The sequence below is a fragment of the Lentinus tigrinus genome (assembly GCF_003813185.1).
Source record: "Lentinus tigrinus ALCF2SS1-7 unplaced genomic scaffold L226scaffold_36, whole genome shotgun sequence".
NCBI classification, from domain to species: Eukaryota; Fungi; Basidiomycota; class Agaricomycetes; order Polyporales; family Polyporaceae; genus Lentinus; species Lentinus tigrinus.
In genome coordinates, this window is record NW_027137945.1 from 196,515 (window position 1) to 213,360 (window position 16,846).

At 57.0% G+C, this 16,846-nt stretch overlaps 6 protein-coding genes across 6 annotated transcripts; 1 reads left to right on the top strand and 5 right to left on the bottom strand.

Annotated features, from left to right (window-relative positions):
* Positions 1-470: 470 nt before the first annotated feature.
* L226DRAFT_225810 (uncharacterized protein) lies at positions 471-4,196 on the bottom strand. Its single transcript, XM_067673037.1, has 4 exons — positions 3,411-4,196; positions 3,199-3,359; positions 2,737-3,139; positions 471-2,677 (listed from the first exon to the last, which is right to left on the bottom strand). The coding sequence occupies exons 1-4, from the start codon at positions 4,058-4,060 to the stop codon at positions 598-600; spliced, it is 3,294 nt and encodes a 1,097-aa protein (XP_067531149.1). The 5' UTR covers positions 4,061-4,196; the 3' UTR covers positions 471-597.
* A 2,636-nt stretch (positions 4,197-6,832) lies between these two features.
* Positions 6,833-7,941, bottom strand: L226DRAFT_225851 (uncharacterized protein). Its single transcript, XM_067673038.1, has 4 exons — positions 7,879-7,941; positions 7,720-7,815; positions 6,952-7,669; positions 6,833-6,885 (listed from the first exon to the last, which is right to left on the bottom strand). The coding sequence occupies exons 2-3, from the start codon at positions 7,766-7,768 to the stop codon at positions 6,993-6,995; spliced, it is 726 nt and encodes a 241-aa protein (XP_067531150.1). The 5' UTR covers positions 7,769-7,815; positions 7,879-7,941; the 3' UTR covers positions 6,833-6,885; positions 6,952-6,992.
* Positions 7,942-8,744: 803 nt separating this feature from the next.
* On the top strand, positions 8,745-10,481 carry L226DRAFT_616088 (uncharacterized protein; the record flags this gene model as incomplete). Its single annotated transcript, XM_067686862.1, has 2 exons — positions 8,745-8,779; positions 8,832-10,481. 2 exons carry the CDS (start codon positions 8,745-8,747, stop codon positions 10,447-10,449), a joined length of 1,653 nt encoding a protein of 550 aa, XP_067531151.1. The 3' UTR covers positions 10,450-10,481.
* Positions 10,482-10,609: 128 nt separating this feature from the next.
* On the bottom strand, positions 10,610-12,772 carry L226DRAFT_538825 (uncharacterized protein). Its single transcript, XM_067681568.1, has 4 exons — positions 12,697-12,772; positions 12,508-12,618; positions 12,383-12,453; positions 10,610-12,327 (listed from the first exon to the last, which is right to left on the bottom strand). The coding sequence occupies exons 3-4, from the start codon at positions 12,398-12,400 to the stop codon at positions 10,705-10,707; spliced, it is 1,641 nt and encodes a 546-aa protein (XP_067531152.1). The 5' UTR covers positions 12,401-12,453; positions 12,508-12,618; positions 12,697-12,772; the 3' UTR covers positions 10,610-10,704.
* Positions 12,773-13,333: 561 nt separating this feature from the next.
* L226DRAFT_562757 (uncharacterized protein) lies at positions 13,334-14,841 on the bottom strand. Its single transcript, XM_067683520.1, has 4 exons — positions 14,616-14,841; positions 14,488-14,546; positions 14,035-14,433; positions 13,334-13,960 (listed from the first exon to the last, which is right to left on the bottom strand). Exons 1-4 carry the CDS (start codon positions 14,662-14,664, stop codon positions 13,661-13,663), a joined length of 807 nt encoding a protein of 268 aa, XP_067531153.1. The 5' UTR covers positions 14,665-14,841; the 3' UTR covers positions 13,334-13,660.
* Positions 14,842-15,165: 324 nt separating this feature from the next.
* On the bottom strand, positions 15,166-16,583 carry L226DRAFT_226036 (uncharacterized protein). The gene is made up of 4 exons (XM_067673040.1): positions 16,246-16,583; positions 16,131-16,183; positions 15,768-16,079; positions 15,166-15,710 (listed from the first exon to the last, which is right to left on the bottom strand). The coding sequence occupies exons 1-4, from the start codon at positions 16,292-16,294 to the stop codon at positions 15,453-15,455; spliced, it is 672 nt and encodes a 223-aa protein (XP_067531154.1). The 5' UTR covers positions 16,295-16,583; the 3' UTR covers positions 15,166-15,452.
* Positions 16,584-16,846: the final 263 nt, after the last annotated feature.

The window sequence follows — 16,846 nt, forward strand, 5'->3', positions numbered from 1 at the left end:
AAGATTTCCGGCACACATCCAGACTGAAAGGTAAACAACGTTTTCATTATTATGGTCTTACGGAGCAGTAGCACTCCCGCGAGGGAGCGCAAAAGGCGGAAGGTATGGAGGTGTCGCGTAACGTATCGTATGAGCGTAAGGAGGTAGGGTGGGGAGACGTATCATTTTACAGGCTAGGGGTGAACAGAAGAACCAGGAGGGGGAGAGCACGGGAGTACAGAAGGTGGGAGGTGTCGGAAAAGAGGGCAGAGGCGGTCGGGGTTGAGGTCGAGGTCGAGGTGGAAGATGGAATGCGCAGACGGAAGATGGGGATGCGAGTGGTAACAGTAATATGCAACAAGTGAAGTGATGGGCTCTAGGAATGCAGATGATATGCAAGCGCAAATAGATGTAAGTATAAACAAGTGAAGATATCCAGGCAACACGAAAGGGGGACGATGAGGCGAATACTTAGCTAGAGCGGCGCTGCTTGACGACTCGCGCAAGCCTCGGCCAATGTCATCATCGAGCAAGAGTCCCAGGTTCCGTCCAAGGGTCCACAAAGTCGAGAGTCCATCCTGGGCATTGAGCAGGTCAGCGGCGACGACGCGCTCGGACCTACATGGGATGCCAGTCAGCACCATGCGTGTAATGCTCCATCGTGCCCCACGTCCGCTGCGTCTGTCCCGAGCTGCTCGTCGTATCTTCGCGCGTCGTCGGTGCAGTGATGAACGATTGCGGCGCCGTGCTCACGTCGGGCATGCTCTCGTCGCGATGTGCCTGCCCGGGGAGCGGCGGCACCGCCAACGTATCGCGTCCCGCGATCGCCACGCCTCCCCGCTCGGTATGCATGCTGAGCTCGGACTGGTGCTCGGATGGCGCCGAGAGGTTCGAGCGTGCCGAGTGCAGCTCCTGCTCTGAGCTCGCTGTCGCCTCCTCTGGCTGGTCGATGCGCACGTTAACTTCCGACTCTGCGATATCGGACATCTCATGCATCGCTTCCTCCGCGCGCCACTGCTCGCGCAGCGGGTGGCCGAAGGTATGGTTCTCAGGGCTGCTTAGGACCGCCTCGGACGATGTCGACGCGTATGGCGAGTCCGCGAGACGCACGAGTGAGTTCGTCCGCGAGCGCACGAGATCAATTGACGAGCGCGAGGCGGCGCCGATGGACGCGATGAGCGACTGAGCGCGAGACCGCGCAACCTCCGAGATCGACGTGCCAGAGTTGGTGCGAGAGCGCGACTGGGAACGAGAGCCGCCAGAATGCGAGCGAGAGCCTCCTGAGTGCGAGCGCGATCCATTCGAGCGTCGATGCGATAGACCGCTTCCGCGATGGCGGAGGTTCGCGAGGGAAGCACGAGGACTAGGGGCAGCAGACAGTAGCCCCACGCTGTCCTGGCGTTCGGCCTCCTCAATGGAACCTTCAGCCTCGGGCACCTCGATGAGCGACTCATCGAGCTCGTGTTCTTCATAATAGTCTTCGCCATCGGACTCGAAGGAACCAATCGGGATGGGGCCATAGCTCATCGAAGGGTCTGTCACCATGCTTTCTGTGCGTGTCCGAGCGCGTGGCCGGCTGCCGGGGAAAACGACAGGAGAGGGTGAGCCTGGGGACGAGGGCCCCGCAACCGGGACTGTTCCTGCTCTCGCTCTTCTCTGCACCTGCTGAGCCTGTGGATGCCGCGGTGGCATGGGAATAACGCTTCCGCTGAAGCTCGAATGCATCGGGCTCGCGTTTGAGCTCACATTCGACCGAGGTGAGTGCGAGTCTGACGATTCGACGTTGCCAGTGGACTGCGTTGAGCGGGAATGGCGCGTCGAACGCGACTGCGTAGAGCGAGACTGGGTCGAATACGGCGTCGAGTGCGTCTGCGGGCTCATGTGCGAAGCCGAGGACATGCTTCCTCTAGGTCGACGGAACTGGAAGGGATAACGCGACGCGACGGGGCGGCCCAAACTGGACATCGATCCCGAGGTGCGTCTCTCCGACGACGGCACTTCGCTCTCATCTTCCTCCTCCTCGCCTTCTTCCGCCTCTTCTTCTTCTTCCTCTTCTCCCTCTTCCTCCTCGCCAGTGTGGTGAGTCTCTTCCCCTTCGATGGGTACCTCCTTGTCCTCGATCGCCGGAGACGGAGGGAAAGGGACGACATCCTCCGAGGAGATCTGAGCACCGTACCCCGTGAATGGATAAGGCAGCTTCATTAGTGGACCTGATGGATCTGCGCCTTGCTTCTCCCTCTGCTGCACAGCTGGGGTGGGCGGCAAAATCGCGGACAACTCGGGAGCCGATTTGGCCTTGACGCCTCCGGCCTCGTCCAGTTCGGGAGTATGCCTCGGACTCTCAAACAACTCTTCAGATAGAACACCGCGTCGAGAAGGTTGCGGACCCGACGGCAGGCCTACAGCAGCGAAGATGCGTTCCATGCCGGGATACGGAGTCGAAGGCTCTGCTGGTGCGGGAGCCTTTTCCTTTCCAAGCGCAGACTCTCCGCGTGTATGTTTGTTCGTAAGACAGAAATCGTATGCGTCTTTGATGCGTAAGATCGTGCACTCTTTCCAAGACCAGGGTAGAGTGTCGAAATCGGAGACATTGTCGTTAATAGCTGCAGCTGCCTTCTCGGCATCTTCCTCCTCCCAGCGGTACCGTGGCCCACAGAGACCGGCGCAGCCTTGTCCACTGAAGATCCAGAGACCGACCCTGCACAACACCTGTGATGAACAATAGGCACACATCTGAAAGCAATCAGGACTACGCACCAGCTGATCAAGAGAACCAGTATGCGCCACGCCGTCCAAGCAGCGTTGGCAATGAGCACACCTCGGGCGTAGTTCGTCAGCGTTCCATCAGAAGCGCGGAAGAACGTCCCGTCTCTATGGCTGATGCCAGCATCTGCGAGCGCGACAGCGCCCGGATCGGGAGAGGAAAACGAGAAGAGCAACGCCATGCATAATGCCGCACGCGGCATCAAGAGCGCGACCGTCGGGAGATTCTGCGAGTAGAAGTAGAAGGTTTCGGCGAGACCATCCGGGAGGCTGCCGTGCTCGCCGGCAAAGGCGGACCAGCGTATATGGTACATGAAACAGAAGTTCACGTAGGAATACATCGCGGCGAAGTTGAAGGCGGCGGAAGAGAAGTAGATGGGAAGCACTAATGGGCGCTCTAGAAGGTGTGTTTGAATTAGATGTGTGCCAACACACGTCGCAGGAAATAGCACTCACTGACTCGCCATCGGCGAACAAAGGAATAGACAATTTCGTACAAGACAAACACGACCGCAATCCAAGCGAACCAGCACGCAATGTAGGCGGCGGCCGCTAAGGCCCAGTTGCGACCGGAGCCAGGAACGCCAGGTGCTTCCGGGTTTGGGAACTTCGCCACACTGCAGGGAAGATCAGAGTTGGGGAGAGAGATGTCGCATAGGGTGACTCACGAGACTAGGATGAACGCAGCGTTGAAGTCGAAGAAAGTTTGAAGAGGGATATGCGCAAAAACGAAGAGAGGAAAGAGATAATACCACAAGCGCATCTTCCAGGAAGGAACGAGGAGCAAGTCCATTTGGAGACCAGGAGCCTTGAACCTTGGCCGCGGCAGCTGTCCCTCGCCACCCGAAGCTGAGAACAGGGTTGGCGTGAGGGCAGCGCTCGTCGCGCGCGACCACGCACGGGCGTGCCCCGCACCAGAGAACGCACGAGACTGGTCCGTTGGCTCTCGACGCGTACTCTTCTCCGCTTGACTCTGAAGGCTGACGATGCGTACCGATCGTGGCGTCGGCTTCCGGCCTACCATTGCGGGCTCATTGCTGGGACCTGGTTCGCTGAACATGCCAGCAACAGAGGACTGAATGGTGGAGCGAGGAGCAGGACCGGGGGGACGCTTGGGGAGCCACGACGGATAGCCTTCTGAACTCGAAGAGACGCCCTGAGGGGACTGGGGGGAGGAAGACTGGCCTTCGGATACGGGAGTTGGTCCGTGCGCGGGGTCCCTCGATTGGTCCGTGATGTTACCCGACGAGCTTGGTCTTGAGCCGGAGTTTGGCGACGGGGACTCGGGCGTTGATGAGTCGTACTGTTGTCGTGACATAGACGTGGATTACGGCGGAAGAGAGCATCCAAGGTCAGTAAATTAGCCAGACGAGAAGAGAGTCCGAAGTAGAGATTAGATGCGGTTTGGCGCAGGAGGAGATGGCAGCGTGAAGGGACAGCACGGCGAGCTGAACACGGGCTCCTGGGTGCTGCTGCTGCTGAGGGACGTGAACGCGAGGGCCTCGTGTTATGACGACGGGCAGCCTCGTGTTGAGCGAGCAGTGGGAGGACGCGCGAGGGAAATTCGAAGGAGCAGGCGCGTCTTGAACATCAACAGCTTACCGCGTTAGGCAGGTCTTCACTAACCGACGGTGTCGGCCGGGGTTTGCTTCCGTGTGCCTTGCCGGTCCCCGAGATGTGTGAATGCCTCCGCTCCGCCGCCGCCCACGTCAAATAGCGTTCAGGCGCGTCCTTCGTCGCCGTGGTATCGTATGGGTTTGAGGAGTAACGAGTGTGAACTTCTTTCCAGCTTGAAATTAAGGAGCGACTGTCAGACCGGCAAGCAGGTCGAGATGGTGGTAAATGAACAAGGTACGTGCGGGAGCGCTGCGGTCCCCGTCTCCCTTGCCGTCATTTTTCGTTGCCATGTCGATGTCTCCCTTATTTTTCGCATAAGCCAGGTCCGTTGTTGACGCGATGTATGCCGCTGTGGGCGCGCACAAGGTCCGTCTGGCACTCGGGTACCTCACACCCGTGAGTGGGATCTGGTATGGGACATTGACTGGTTCTCGATCGCGCGTGGTTCCCTACCCGTCGCCGCGACTACCAATGACCAATGACGATATGCAAGGACTGGCACTGCTCGTGTCCCGGATTAACATCACCGACCGATAGCGTTCAATCGTCGATGTCAATCCGGGAGGCCAAAGTGAGCGGGACAAGGTCAGTCTAAAACTTCTCCTGTCCGCTGCCTGGTGTGACATCGCCAACCGATTCCATGAATCAAGGACTCACCGGACATGTTTGCTCATCGCTGCGATGACCAAAGTCGAGGTCCTGACCCCGAGGGCCTTCCTGAGTGCTCGGTCGTCCGAAAGGTCGTCAGAGTGCCTATATGCGCCGCATCTCTGCTGGGCAAAGGGTGTCTACCACGTGCGGCTACAAACTGCGAAATGAATGTGAGCTACTTCCACAACGGTCCGTCCGAGACATGCGCTGACTGCGTAGGGCACGCACAGCAGTACTCTCAATCATTTCGGCGACGGCTGCGATGACCAGGACGTGGACGCGGTGTGCACGCAGAGATAGTCATGACAAGAAGACAAGAGGAACGGGGGCCACCGCTGGTGGTGTTCGTGTTTATATACTACCACCCTACCTGCGGTTCGATCGACACAATGACGTTGCGGACTTATGCCCCCAAATCGGGTAAGAGCGATACCATTCCGGGACGGCGGTCTTCTGGGTCACTGGCGAGCGGGTTTTACAAGGCCGACTAATAATTTTGTTGTGTAGTGTCATAGATCCAGTACAGTGCATATAATACGCACGATTCCCTCCCTCTAATGGGGTAGCATACGTTAACGCTAGATTGTAGGCTCGAAGTTTAGTACCTTAGGCTGTGGTTACTACTAAGCGTGGCCAGCAGGCCCAACTTTTCCTGATTACCGAGGCCGCGGCGATGCTATCCTCCGACTTTCAGAGTCCCGGCAATATAATGGAGAGAGACATTTCGGCCGACTGCCTACTCCATAAATTAGGTGAAAACACGACAGGAATGTCCACTGTTTCATTCTTGAAAGAGCGATACTTCAAACGAAGAGCCCAAGAAGTTCATCGACATCTGCCTCTTCTACATGCAGAAGAGCGTATGACCATCTGTGCCTTCGACGATAACGGTGAATATAGCAAATGAGTATCAGATAGACGTCAATGAGGCAGAAAACTCACAGGACGGGCCCAGGTGTATGAGCTCTACTACTCGAGTACACAGTCTCAGGCCTCGGTGGACGCAGTGGTGGTCGGCTCCGTTGTGGTCGGCACCTTCGTCGTCGGCTCCATTGTGGTCGGCACCGTCGTCGTCGGCACCGTGGTATGCTCCAAGAGTGTGTATGCAGTCACGGAGCTGACCGCCACGAGCCTCGGAGGGTCCAAGGGCACAGCGCGTGCTGCAGAGACACCCCATCAGCGATTGTCAAAGAAAGCTTGGAACATATCCGTAACCGCTGGGATAGGAAGTCGTATGTGAAGGAGCGAGTGTGTGGTCGGTCGGTTGGGCTTCTATGCTGAAACCACCCCTCGTCGTCATTCAAATTTATACTTTACGCTCTGCCGCAGGGTCAAGCCTCATGGGAGTCACCGCAAAGTATTGTAACATCAGGCATCAGCGGCAGTGCAACACATACGCGAAGATCACTCGCGGCACCGTGCCGCGCATCCGCACTGCGGTTCCCTTGGCACGATATTGAGTAGACGTCAAAACCGAGAGTTTGGCCAATTGGCAGGGCTGGTGCTCGTGCAACGAGCACGCGGGAAGGCATGCCCGCGCGCGGTATAACATGGCCGATCCAGAACCTGGCTAGACAAGCTGCGCATATTGAGTCAGCGAGACCGGTTGCGCAAGGTTCCATGCAGGAGGTTACGCACATTACCGAAAACGTTCGTGATGCGCGTGGACTTTGTGGTTGTGGGTTGTCGTGAGGATGCTCTCGGCGAGTTAGCTCAGCTGTTCCTTTCGGCCTCACCTGACAGAGCTGAAACGGAACAACGTATGTATGTCCACAACATCATGGGACACGCATCGCAGAGACATACTCAGATCATAGTTATGAACGCACTGTATCATACATCTCTCTACAATCATACGAGGCGGGGAGGATACCACTGTGCAAAGCGCAAGCTATGTCAGCGTACCAGGTTTGTCGAACGGAAAGCCTTGGTCAGACGTACTCTTCAAGCTCCTCGCACGGCAGTATGCGAGTGCTACTTCATCACTCCGGCGTACTCTCAGTCGCCGTGGGGGACGTGCCAAGACCTCCCGGAGCAGTCGAAGACACAGCGGTCATGCTCGTGCCCACAACAGAAGTGATGGCAGTCCCGCTAGGCTCCCCGGCAGTCGACGAGACACCAGTACCACTCGTGATGGTAGGGATAGATGTGCCTGCCGAGGTACTACTCAAGGACGCCGTGCCAGTGCCGGAGGAGCTCGCCGCAGTACCAGTTGCCGTTCCCGTATCGGTAGGCGAGGTGCCGGAGGCAGGGCCGACTGTGCACGATCCAGTCGCAGAGCTGACCGGCATCGAGCAGACAGCCGTCCCGGAGGTCGCAGACTCGTTTGGCGCTGTACCTCCAGAACTGGTAGGGACGACCGACGTGACAGAGCTCGGAGTGGCCGACCCCGTGTCGGTATCCGAGGTCTCTGGAGTGGATACGGTAGTCGCAGAACCACTGGGGACGGTGGATATGATGGTTGCGGATGCTGATGAGGTGATACTGAAGGAGCTCAACGGAGTCGACGGCAGCGCGGAGGTTTCGGAACAGAGCGAGGTCGATGGGAGGATGGTGTGCGATGACGAGGGGTGGTGATGGTGATGGTGGTGACTAAACCATCCCGCAGACGGAGACCCATCCTCGGTGTCTCGATCCCCAAGGACAGGGCTGGACTGAGCTGTAAGACGATGGTGAGTTGACATCTCGAGGAATGACAACCATACTAACCGACGACAGCGAGTAGAGCTGCAGTAACGAAGGACGCAAGGAGGCGCATGTTGATTCAGGTTGCGCTGGAGGACGGCTCGCAATTCTACGTCAATCCTGGGGCATTATATAGAAGAGTCAATACACGCCGGTATGTCAAGTATATCCACGTAACCCCACCTTTTTCAAACCATCCAGGATCGCAGCTTGAACCAAGAGCAACGGCCTCATGTGCGGTTGTGGCCCATTAGAAACCGGGCGCCGCGGCGGTCGACCGAGACGGTTAGGTGGCGTTCCAGCTTCTGTCCTGGTCTCACCTAGGACGGCCTGTAATATTGGGGCCTGTCAGTAAGTGACATCATCGAATCGCTGCAACACAAGACTCGCCTGCGGCCCAGCAAATCCTGTACTCGATGAGCACGCGTATCGAAGGCTCAGTGCACGACGGCACTGCATGCTCCATCTGCTGATAGTGAGGCCATGTTATTCTGAGCGTATTTCAATATTCTGGGCTTACCTCCACCGTCTTTCCGTTCAAACGTGGCGACTCGTCAGGCCGTGGCGACCAAACTTACTGTCAAGGATGTCTACTAATGCCATTCGCTCGTCAAGTTGTTACCTTAGGGACGTCCTGGTGGTGAGATGAGCCTCAGATCAAGTTCCAGGGCAGTTACGTGTGGAGAATATACCTGAAAAGCAACCTGAAGGTTCGTAAAGACAGCAAATGAGGAAGATCCTGAGGATAGGCCCTGCACGTCACGGTCTCTCAGAGTCAGTGGCGGTGGCACTGTTCTTGAAGCGCTGACCACGTGGCCGCGAGTCGTAGGCGTTTGCAATTTCAAACTTGGACCAAAACCACCGACGTTGCCACATACCTCCTGGTGAGCGCGACTGAGCGCATTTAACTCTGACGATAGGTGCGTCTTGGTCATCCTCGTTGTTGGACTCACATCACTCTACTGACGTGACGACGGTGGCGAAATATCCGCAGCCTGCAAGCTTCACGCCTCAGCTTTAATTAATACAAATTGGAGTTGACATATGCTATGGTTGGCCGGAAGAGAATTAGGGCTGCTGCTAGGTGAGCGTCGGCGTGTAGATCCCTCCACTGCGTCTCTCTGATCTAGACTTAGTACTGTGCCGGAACCAGCTGATTCCGATGCCGTCGAGCAGACCGTCTATTCTCCTGCCGGAGCGACTAGACGCGCGGACCGCCAGGCTCTCGCCAACAAGAGAGACAGTCTTCTCAAGAGGAAGACCATACCCCAACAAGAAGTCCTTCGAACGCTAGACTTGCTCAATGAAGCCCAGCCAATCAACACCCTACCCAATGAGTTACTGCTCTATGTAATCGAACTCTCGCACCCGACCTCAGACGCGCTCGATGCCGCCAACTGGCTTGGACGGTTGTACGTCTGTCGTCGTTGGTACCACCACCTCATCACCTCCGTACCGCGCTTTTGGCGATACATCTACGTGTCATCACACCCAGAGTGGTTGGAACTCTGTCTGTCGCGCTGCGTGGGTGTTCCAGCGGACGTATACATTACGGGACGTTTCTCGCTGCTGTCCACTATTCCCACCATCGAAGAGCATGCGTCGACCATCCGTGGGATCACGTGTACGATTCTGAGACCCTCTTGGGTCTCGGACATTGCCCGACTCCTCTCCGTGCCTTTCCCTTCACTCCAAAAGATCGACATCTCCCTGTCTACCGATTCGCCTCGGTACGCGGTGATTGACTCGACGCCAGAGAACCTGACGCATCTGAAGACGCTCAAGCTGCGTTCCTGCCACGTCCCCGCCAACCCCGCAGTATACTACAGCCTCATTTCTCTCGACATATGCGGTTGCCCATGGAGTATCGACTTCGAGGGCCTATTGAAGGCTCTTTCAAACGCGAAGTCCCTGAGCGAAGTGATCCTCCACGACTGCTTCACGAATTGGCGCAACGTTCCCCGCGGTCTCGCACAGACGAACCCGCCAGGCCGTGCCCCGATCGTGTTGCCGCGCCTTTGTATGCTGCAACTTACCACTATCCCGGCCAAACTGGCCTCGCAACTCCTCGCTCACATTCGCGTGCCGAATGCACGTCGCATTGACATCCAGATGAACGCGCCAGCTGATTCGCCAGCCCCATATAGCCTGTGGGATGTACTCCCTGTCAATCTCGCCGTTTTCTCTCCCACCATCTCCCTCGCGACCTCCCTCTATATAGTGCTGTTCGGAGCCTACGACCTGACTGCGGAGACTGGGGATCGCTCCCTGCATGTGCAGCTAACTCCGAGTGTTCACATAGTCAACGTCACCCGCATGTTCAACGGGCCACTAACCGCATACCCGGAGGCGCCGGTAAGCAAGTTCAGTCTAGCGACTATGAACGGCGTACTTTCGTTCACCTGGGAGCGGATATTACGGAGCTGGCCCACGTTGCAGCACATAGAGGGCTCCCTAGACACCACGTTCTTCTCAGCCGTCAAGACCGTATCACTACCCAGTGAAGGGGAACTCTGCTGCCTCAACCTCGCATCCGTTGCGTCGTACCGTTGTCTCAAAATGGAAGATGACACATGCGATCTGATCCTGGATGCCTTGCGGGCACGCGCAGAGAGGGGCGCACGGCTGAAAGAGCTAAAGCTTTATCTCCCGCAGCACCATGTCCACACGAATCCAAGGACGCATGAGCAGTTCAAGGCAGAGCTCAAACCTCTTGTCGAGAACCTTGATTATCAGTTATCTCCGTACCGTTAGGTATGAGTACCGTCCCTGTCTATACGAACTTTCAAAGGATATCGGTGGTTCTTCCTGAATACTGCTCTCGAATGTGGCCGGTGTCGATTCAATACTCAATGCTTGCTTTTGTGCTGATCGATGTCGTCGAAATTGGGAGAATCGCCAAGAGGTGAATGAAGTGGACATCACATCGCATCATGAAGGGATCGTCATAGGTACATCACATAGACATAAGGGCATAAGGCATAAATTTGGTACGTCTCATGGTTCTACTCAGTTCCGCCGCACTTGCACCGGACCCCGGACCAACTGCTTCATATCCTCCTCCGCGTCGAGCGTCCGGTACTCGATATCCTTCCTGGTGAACATCGTGCCCCGACCGCGGAATTCGACCAGCAAGTCATCGAGGACGAGTCCGGCCATGTAGCGCGCGCGTAAACAATCTCTGAGTCCGATCACGAAGTACGGATCCCAAACCATGCCCGTGAGCCGCAGGGCGCGGAGCTGAGGCAGGGCCGTAATGCAGGAGACTCGACCGCTGCCCTCGCGAGACTCGCGCGGCATGAGCACGTTCTTAAGGTCATTCCTCAGCCCGATGTGCTCGAGACAGACGACCTTCGAGAACTTGCGCAGGAGGCGGCTGAGATCGGCGGTGGCGAGGGATGGGGACCACTCCTTCTGGATGGTGAGCGCTGCAACTGGAGCTCGGGACAGGAGGTCGCCGAACTCCCTCGCGTGCTCAGAGACGGTGTACCTCCAGTAATGGACTCTGAGATAGTCGAAAGTCAGAGCCAGCCGGCCGCACCCTCCGGGACCCCAGCACTCGAAGTTGTAGTCCTTCACCATCGCACGCGTGGCTGCCCCGAGGACCGGGATGCACGCCGCATCATAAGGAATGACGCTCGAGATGCCGGTGTGCGCGAAGGGGTGCTCGGGTCCGTCGACGTCGATGCGGATGTGGACGTCGATGTTGACGGAGGGGTCGAAGCGGATGTGAGAAAGGACATGGTGCACCTCGCGCGGGTCGTCCGCAGTCAGGTAGACCTCCCGAAGTTTCGGCAGCGCGATCCTTATCTTGGACTGATCCTCGCCAAAGATAGGGAACGCCCGGTCGATCTTCAGAAACTCGAGACGTTGGCAGGTGGCCATAATGTTCAGGAACTGGTCAAGGTAGCACCGGTCCTGCGCGGGAGAGCAGCCCAAGGACAACGCTCGCAGGTTCGGGATAATCGGCGAACCCCAGTTGACACGAAGGTGCGTGAAGTGGACAGCTTGCAGGTTCGGCACCAGCTCGGGCCTGATGAAAGGCTGGAAGTCGTCGTCCCTGGTGCGAGGAACGGTGTTCACCCAGAGCTCCTTGAGCTGGGGCATCGAACTCCAGCAGAAGATGCTCGTGAGACCGCTGAGAATGTCCCGGTCGTCCAGCTCGGGGATGATCAGCTTCTCGATCCTGTGTGCATTCTTGTGCAACGTTGACACGAAGAACGGGATTGGACCGGGGTCGTGGAAGGTGATCTCCAGGGGAACTCCGTCGGGGACGAGGTCCAGGCCAAAGCGCAATGCCCACCCGGTTGACCCGACGTCGATAACTCGCCACAGACTGGGGGCCGTGAACGCAATCTTACGCCACCGCATGCAGGTGCTCGAGGCCGGGATCCACTTCTTGTAGCTCCGGTAGAGCTTCCAGGGAGCCAAGTCGCGCACCACTTCGGTCTCCACCATGTACTCGCAGATCTTGACGATCAGTTCCGGAGGAAGCGTCTTCGTCAGATCGCGTCCGGTGGCATTGTGTCCCGGAGAAGGGACCATGGGGCCTCTGAGCCTCATGCCTCTAGGACGGGGGCGCTCCTGGAACTCAGCTCTGCGGCGCCTGGGGTGGTCCATGGGACGGTTGGGCTGTGTCAGGACGCGCGATCAGTAACTTGCCCGCAAAATGGATGTTACCACGCACCGTGTAAGCAGGAAGCATTGCGGCGGAGAGAGAGAGGTGAAGGGTGTTGTGCTGGTTGTCTGAAAACGTGTCTGAATGTATGTCAGTTCGCTGCAGCTAGAGGAGGGTACTGCGAGGAGACTCACATCGGCTCGAGGACCAACTTGGGGTCTGTAGGTCTCGCAGCTGTCGTTTTTATACCGGAAAACACGAGGCATCGAGGCAACTGCGCAGAGTCCAAGCGGTTATGCTAAATCCTAGGACAGCAACAATAGTGGTCAAAGCGTGAGTGGCTCAAGTCAAAGCGTCGGGATAGGCGATGCGATGGTACTTACCGTATAGGGCAAGAACCTGAGACCAGCCCGAGCACTGCAACTAAAGCGTGACGGCGAGGTCAAAGCGAGTTGTTCCTCGACGTCAACACACAATAGGGTGCCAGGATCCACCAGCCATGAAACCCCACTAGCTGCGCCAATAGGTCAACGATTGAGAACGACGCAGCCCACTTTCTCACTTACCGTCGGAGTACTCTCCAGCCTCATGGTGTAAGGCATGGTTTCATGAGGTATACGCAAGCTTGTGTTTGCCATCAGAAGCTTGACATGTATTCTGCCTGCGTTGTGACAGCGGGGAGGTCAAAGCGATGAAGTCGTATTGTTCCGGATTGGCGGTCGCTCGCATCACTTTGTTGTCGGCAGTTGACAACACCACACAGACAAGGGTTGTCAATCGATCATTATCACCTGGAAGAGAAAACGCTTACATGGATCAAGCAGATCGAGCCAGGAAGGACGGCAGTTGTGATGACGAGACAGACATGAAGCGGGACTCGGATCTGTAGACGCCGTTGCTGCAGTTCTTGTGGCATCATAGCAAGACTTCTCTTGTTACAAGCGAAAATTAGGCCACGGAGGCGATAGCGTTGTGGTCCTGCAGATGTAAGGAGGAGGACAGTAGTGAGAGGAACTTCGAGGCGCAGCAACCTTTGTTTATTTTCTCTTATTGAACTGTACCGCCACACTATCGGACTCCAATGCCATCACACCGGGTTATTGGCAACAAATGTTCGAATCCTCGTTGAGGCAAGACTGTCGGGATCTCATACTACGAACAGAACATGCGACTCCATGGCTCTGTAGTGAACTCAGTGATACAGACCCTGACGTGAGATAGATGAAAGTAAAAGTCCGCTGTACAAACTCGAGGTCGATCTACTAGCGCGGTGGATAACCCGGGGACGGAAGGAAACAACGTCCGAGGAAGTGTCAATGTCTATGGCGCTGCCCTGGGTATACAGAATTACATCGCAAGTATGAGAGTACCAACGAACACTCCAGCTCCTAGAGCAGAAACCTGCAGTCTCGAAGCCCCGGAGAAGCTGACCCCACTGGGAAGAATGGGGCTTCCGCCGCCAGGGTTCGTCTGTGCGGCGGGCGCGGTCTGACTCGTCAGGGGTCCACTCAGGCTGGATTGCGTCGAAGTCGCGTTTAGGCTTCCGCTCGCGCTGACGGAGGACGACGAGATGGTGCTGTTGAGAGATGACAGAGGTCCGACTGTGCTCGAGGAAGAGACCGTGGACGAAGCTGGGTGGGATGCGCTCTGTGTATTCATGGCACGATCAGCATACGCACACGCGTACTAGAGGAAGACACCAAGAATGAAAGGGAACGTACCGAACTCGGCGTCAAGGGTATGGGAGCCTTTGAAGGAACCTTGGTAGAATGAGTGCTCGCGGAGGTAGGATCTGCAGGCGGCGCCGAATGAGGGGGTGCAGCAGGGACCGAAGGGGAACTGTGAGGCGCCGGGTGCGAAGGTGAAGCCGGCGGGGATGGAGGGGGCTTGGGAGCTGCCGTTGTGGTGTGCGGAGTCGCTGAAGTGCTTGCCGGCGGGGAGACCGTGATAGTCGTATGGACCACGGACGTGCTTGGCTTCACCGTAACTGTCTTAGTGACTGTCGTGATAGGTGGCACCACCGAGGTGAAGGACGAGGCCTCCGATGACGACGACACGTGCGTGGATGTTACGAGGCGCGAAGAGGACGCCGCGGGTATCACTTGTTTGACAACGCTCTCCTGCGCCACGTCTCAGAACATAGGGTCTGGGTGGCAGAACGCACATGGACGTACCACAACGCCGCTAACGTCCCCTTCTACACCATGCCGGCGCTCCACCACCACTGCCTGGACTGAACGTTGAGAGCGCCGCGCCCGTCAGCTCTGAGCTTCCCCTTAATCCCGCAAACAGGACAACTCACCCTGAGCGCACACCAAGATGACAGCAAGAAACGCCTTGAGGTACTGCATGGCCGCAGCTCAGTCCCTTGTGCACGACGAGCGGGGTGGAAGAGAACGCACAGGGCGACTGGAAAGCCCCCGCCCTTCGAGGCCTTATATCGAGCGCGAAAGCCCAGGTACCTGGGAAGCCAAGCGATGTCTCCCAACATGCACGTCTTCTCCTCGCGTGCGCATCCTTTCAAGCAGGACATGCAAATGTCGAGGCTCGAGGCACGATGGGACATTAGAGCGGCCTCCTCCCGGCCATACTAGGTCCTGGGATTGCAACCGACCTGCCCGGGGCCGAAACGGGTGGTGCTTATCTCCACGATTGGTCGAGCGTGCCCATACGGCCGGAGGTCCGGGACATTGAAGCAAGGCACGCTGATGGACAGGCATGCATCTGGTGGGAATGGACGTGCGCCCTTGTATCGCCGAATCCCTATTGAGGCCGTGTTTCGAGAGCGGCCGTTCCTCGGGCCTTGAGGGTCGCAGGCGTTAGGGGGCTCAAGTCCCAGTATAGCGCACCTTACCTCCGAAGCATGCACACCTGGATGATTCACGAATACATGAACTTGCAGACCAGGATGGCGATGCCAGCGAAGCACGACGTTCGTGTGCGAGAGAGGATGCGATTCTGGATGGATGTCAGCTCTCGGCGTTAGCCGGGCCGCTGAACAGTCCTGTGGATAATACAGTAAGGAAGTACTGTTACTTGTCGACTCGACACGTACAACAAACCTGCGAGCAAATCAACACAACAAGAAGAGAATTCCCTAGCCATTCAACCAAAGAGAAAGTGCCAGTCGACGATTGTGTCAACTGCGAGGGTATCTGGGGTGGTCTCGAGGTCTCCTCTCGGAAACCTCAGAGACCGAACATGACCGCAGCACCGACGGCAACTGCGGCGCCCAGGGAAAACCTGGTATCCAAGCCAACGCCAATTGCAGCGCCGTGGAGGGCGCACTGGGAGCGAGTGGGAGCGTCGTAGAGGGGGAGACGGTGAGCGTGCTACTGCCCTGAGACGTAGCACTGATCACAGTGGTGATACTGGAAGCAGTGACCGTGCCGGTGATCTGTTGCCAAATATCAGCCATCGAGAAGAAAGAGATGGAAGGAAATGCATTCCATACCGACAGAGAGCTTGAGGTGGTAGTTGAGCTCCTAGAAGAGCTGCTGTGGCTCGAGGACGAAGAGCCACTCTTTGAAGTCGACCCGCTTGACGTCGTGCGAGAAGAGGAGGTGCCGGAGTGAGAAGTAGAGCCTGAGTGCGAAGTGGAACCGGAGTGCGAAGTCAGGGTACCGCTAGATGAGGTTGTGATCGCCTTCGAGCTGGAACTCGTGGTTGAGCTCGAGTCCGTGGTCAACGACGACGAGAAGCCAACATCAGTCGTGAACGTTTGCGTCGACGAGAAGCTAACATCGGTCGTGAATCGTTTCTCCACCTGCACACACCGTGAGGACGATGATGTACAAGAGGGCAGAACAGAGCTTACGACGACCTCAACGCCTGGGTCGCGGCGCACTCCCGCCGACATTGTCAATGAGGCTGGATGAAGACAAATTCGTCAACACGTGCCAGAACGTTTGCCCACAAGTTGCGATACTCACCCTGAGCGGCCAGCAGAAGTACTGAAATGAGTGTCTTGAAGGAGCGCATAGTTGAAAGAGGGCAGCGGGAACGCGAAGCGAGGATGAGGGCTGTGGAGAACCCGCTCTTGGGGGATATTTACGAGAATCGCAACGATCGGAAATGGAAGGCGCAATCCAACGTTCATCTGCCAACGAACGCCGCGCCATCTATTTGTTCCGCACGGACACGGGCGCACAAGGCCATCGCAGCATGAGAATCTCATTTGGCACTTGATCAGATCATCCTTGTTCTGGATCCCGTGTATATGAGGTCCTAGGGCTTCGCAACTTCCGTCCCGGCTTATTGACGCTACCAACTTCCACAGCGTCTCTGCTGAGCCCGCACACGACGAATATCGCGTGATGCTCTTCTAGCACTGGAGCATCCTGGTCATCTGCGCCGGCGGTGCAACAGGGTGCAGTGACCGGCTCTTCCCACTTCTACCGCTTCTTCCTCGCACGAAAACAAGCAAAATAGACTGATCCGCGCGAGTACGTGAGGGGAACACGGTCCTGACGCGGGCTACCATCACCGCGGGTCAGACGACGTGGGAACAGCTCTAAAGCTCACCGTCCACGC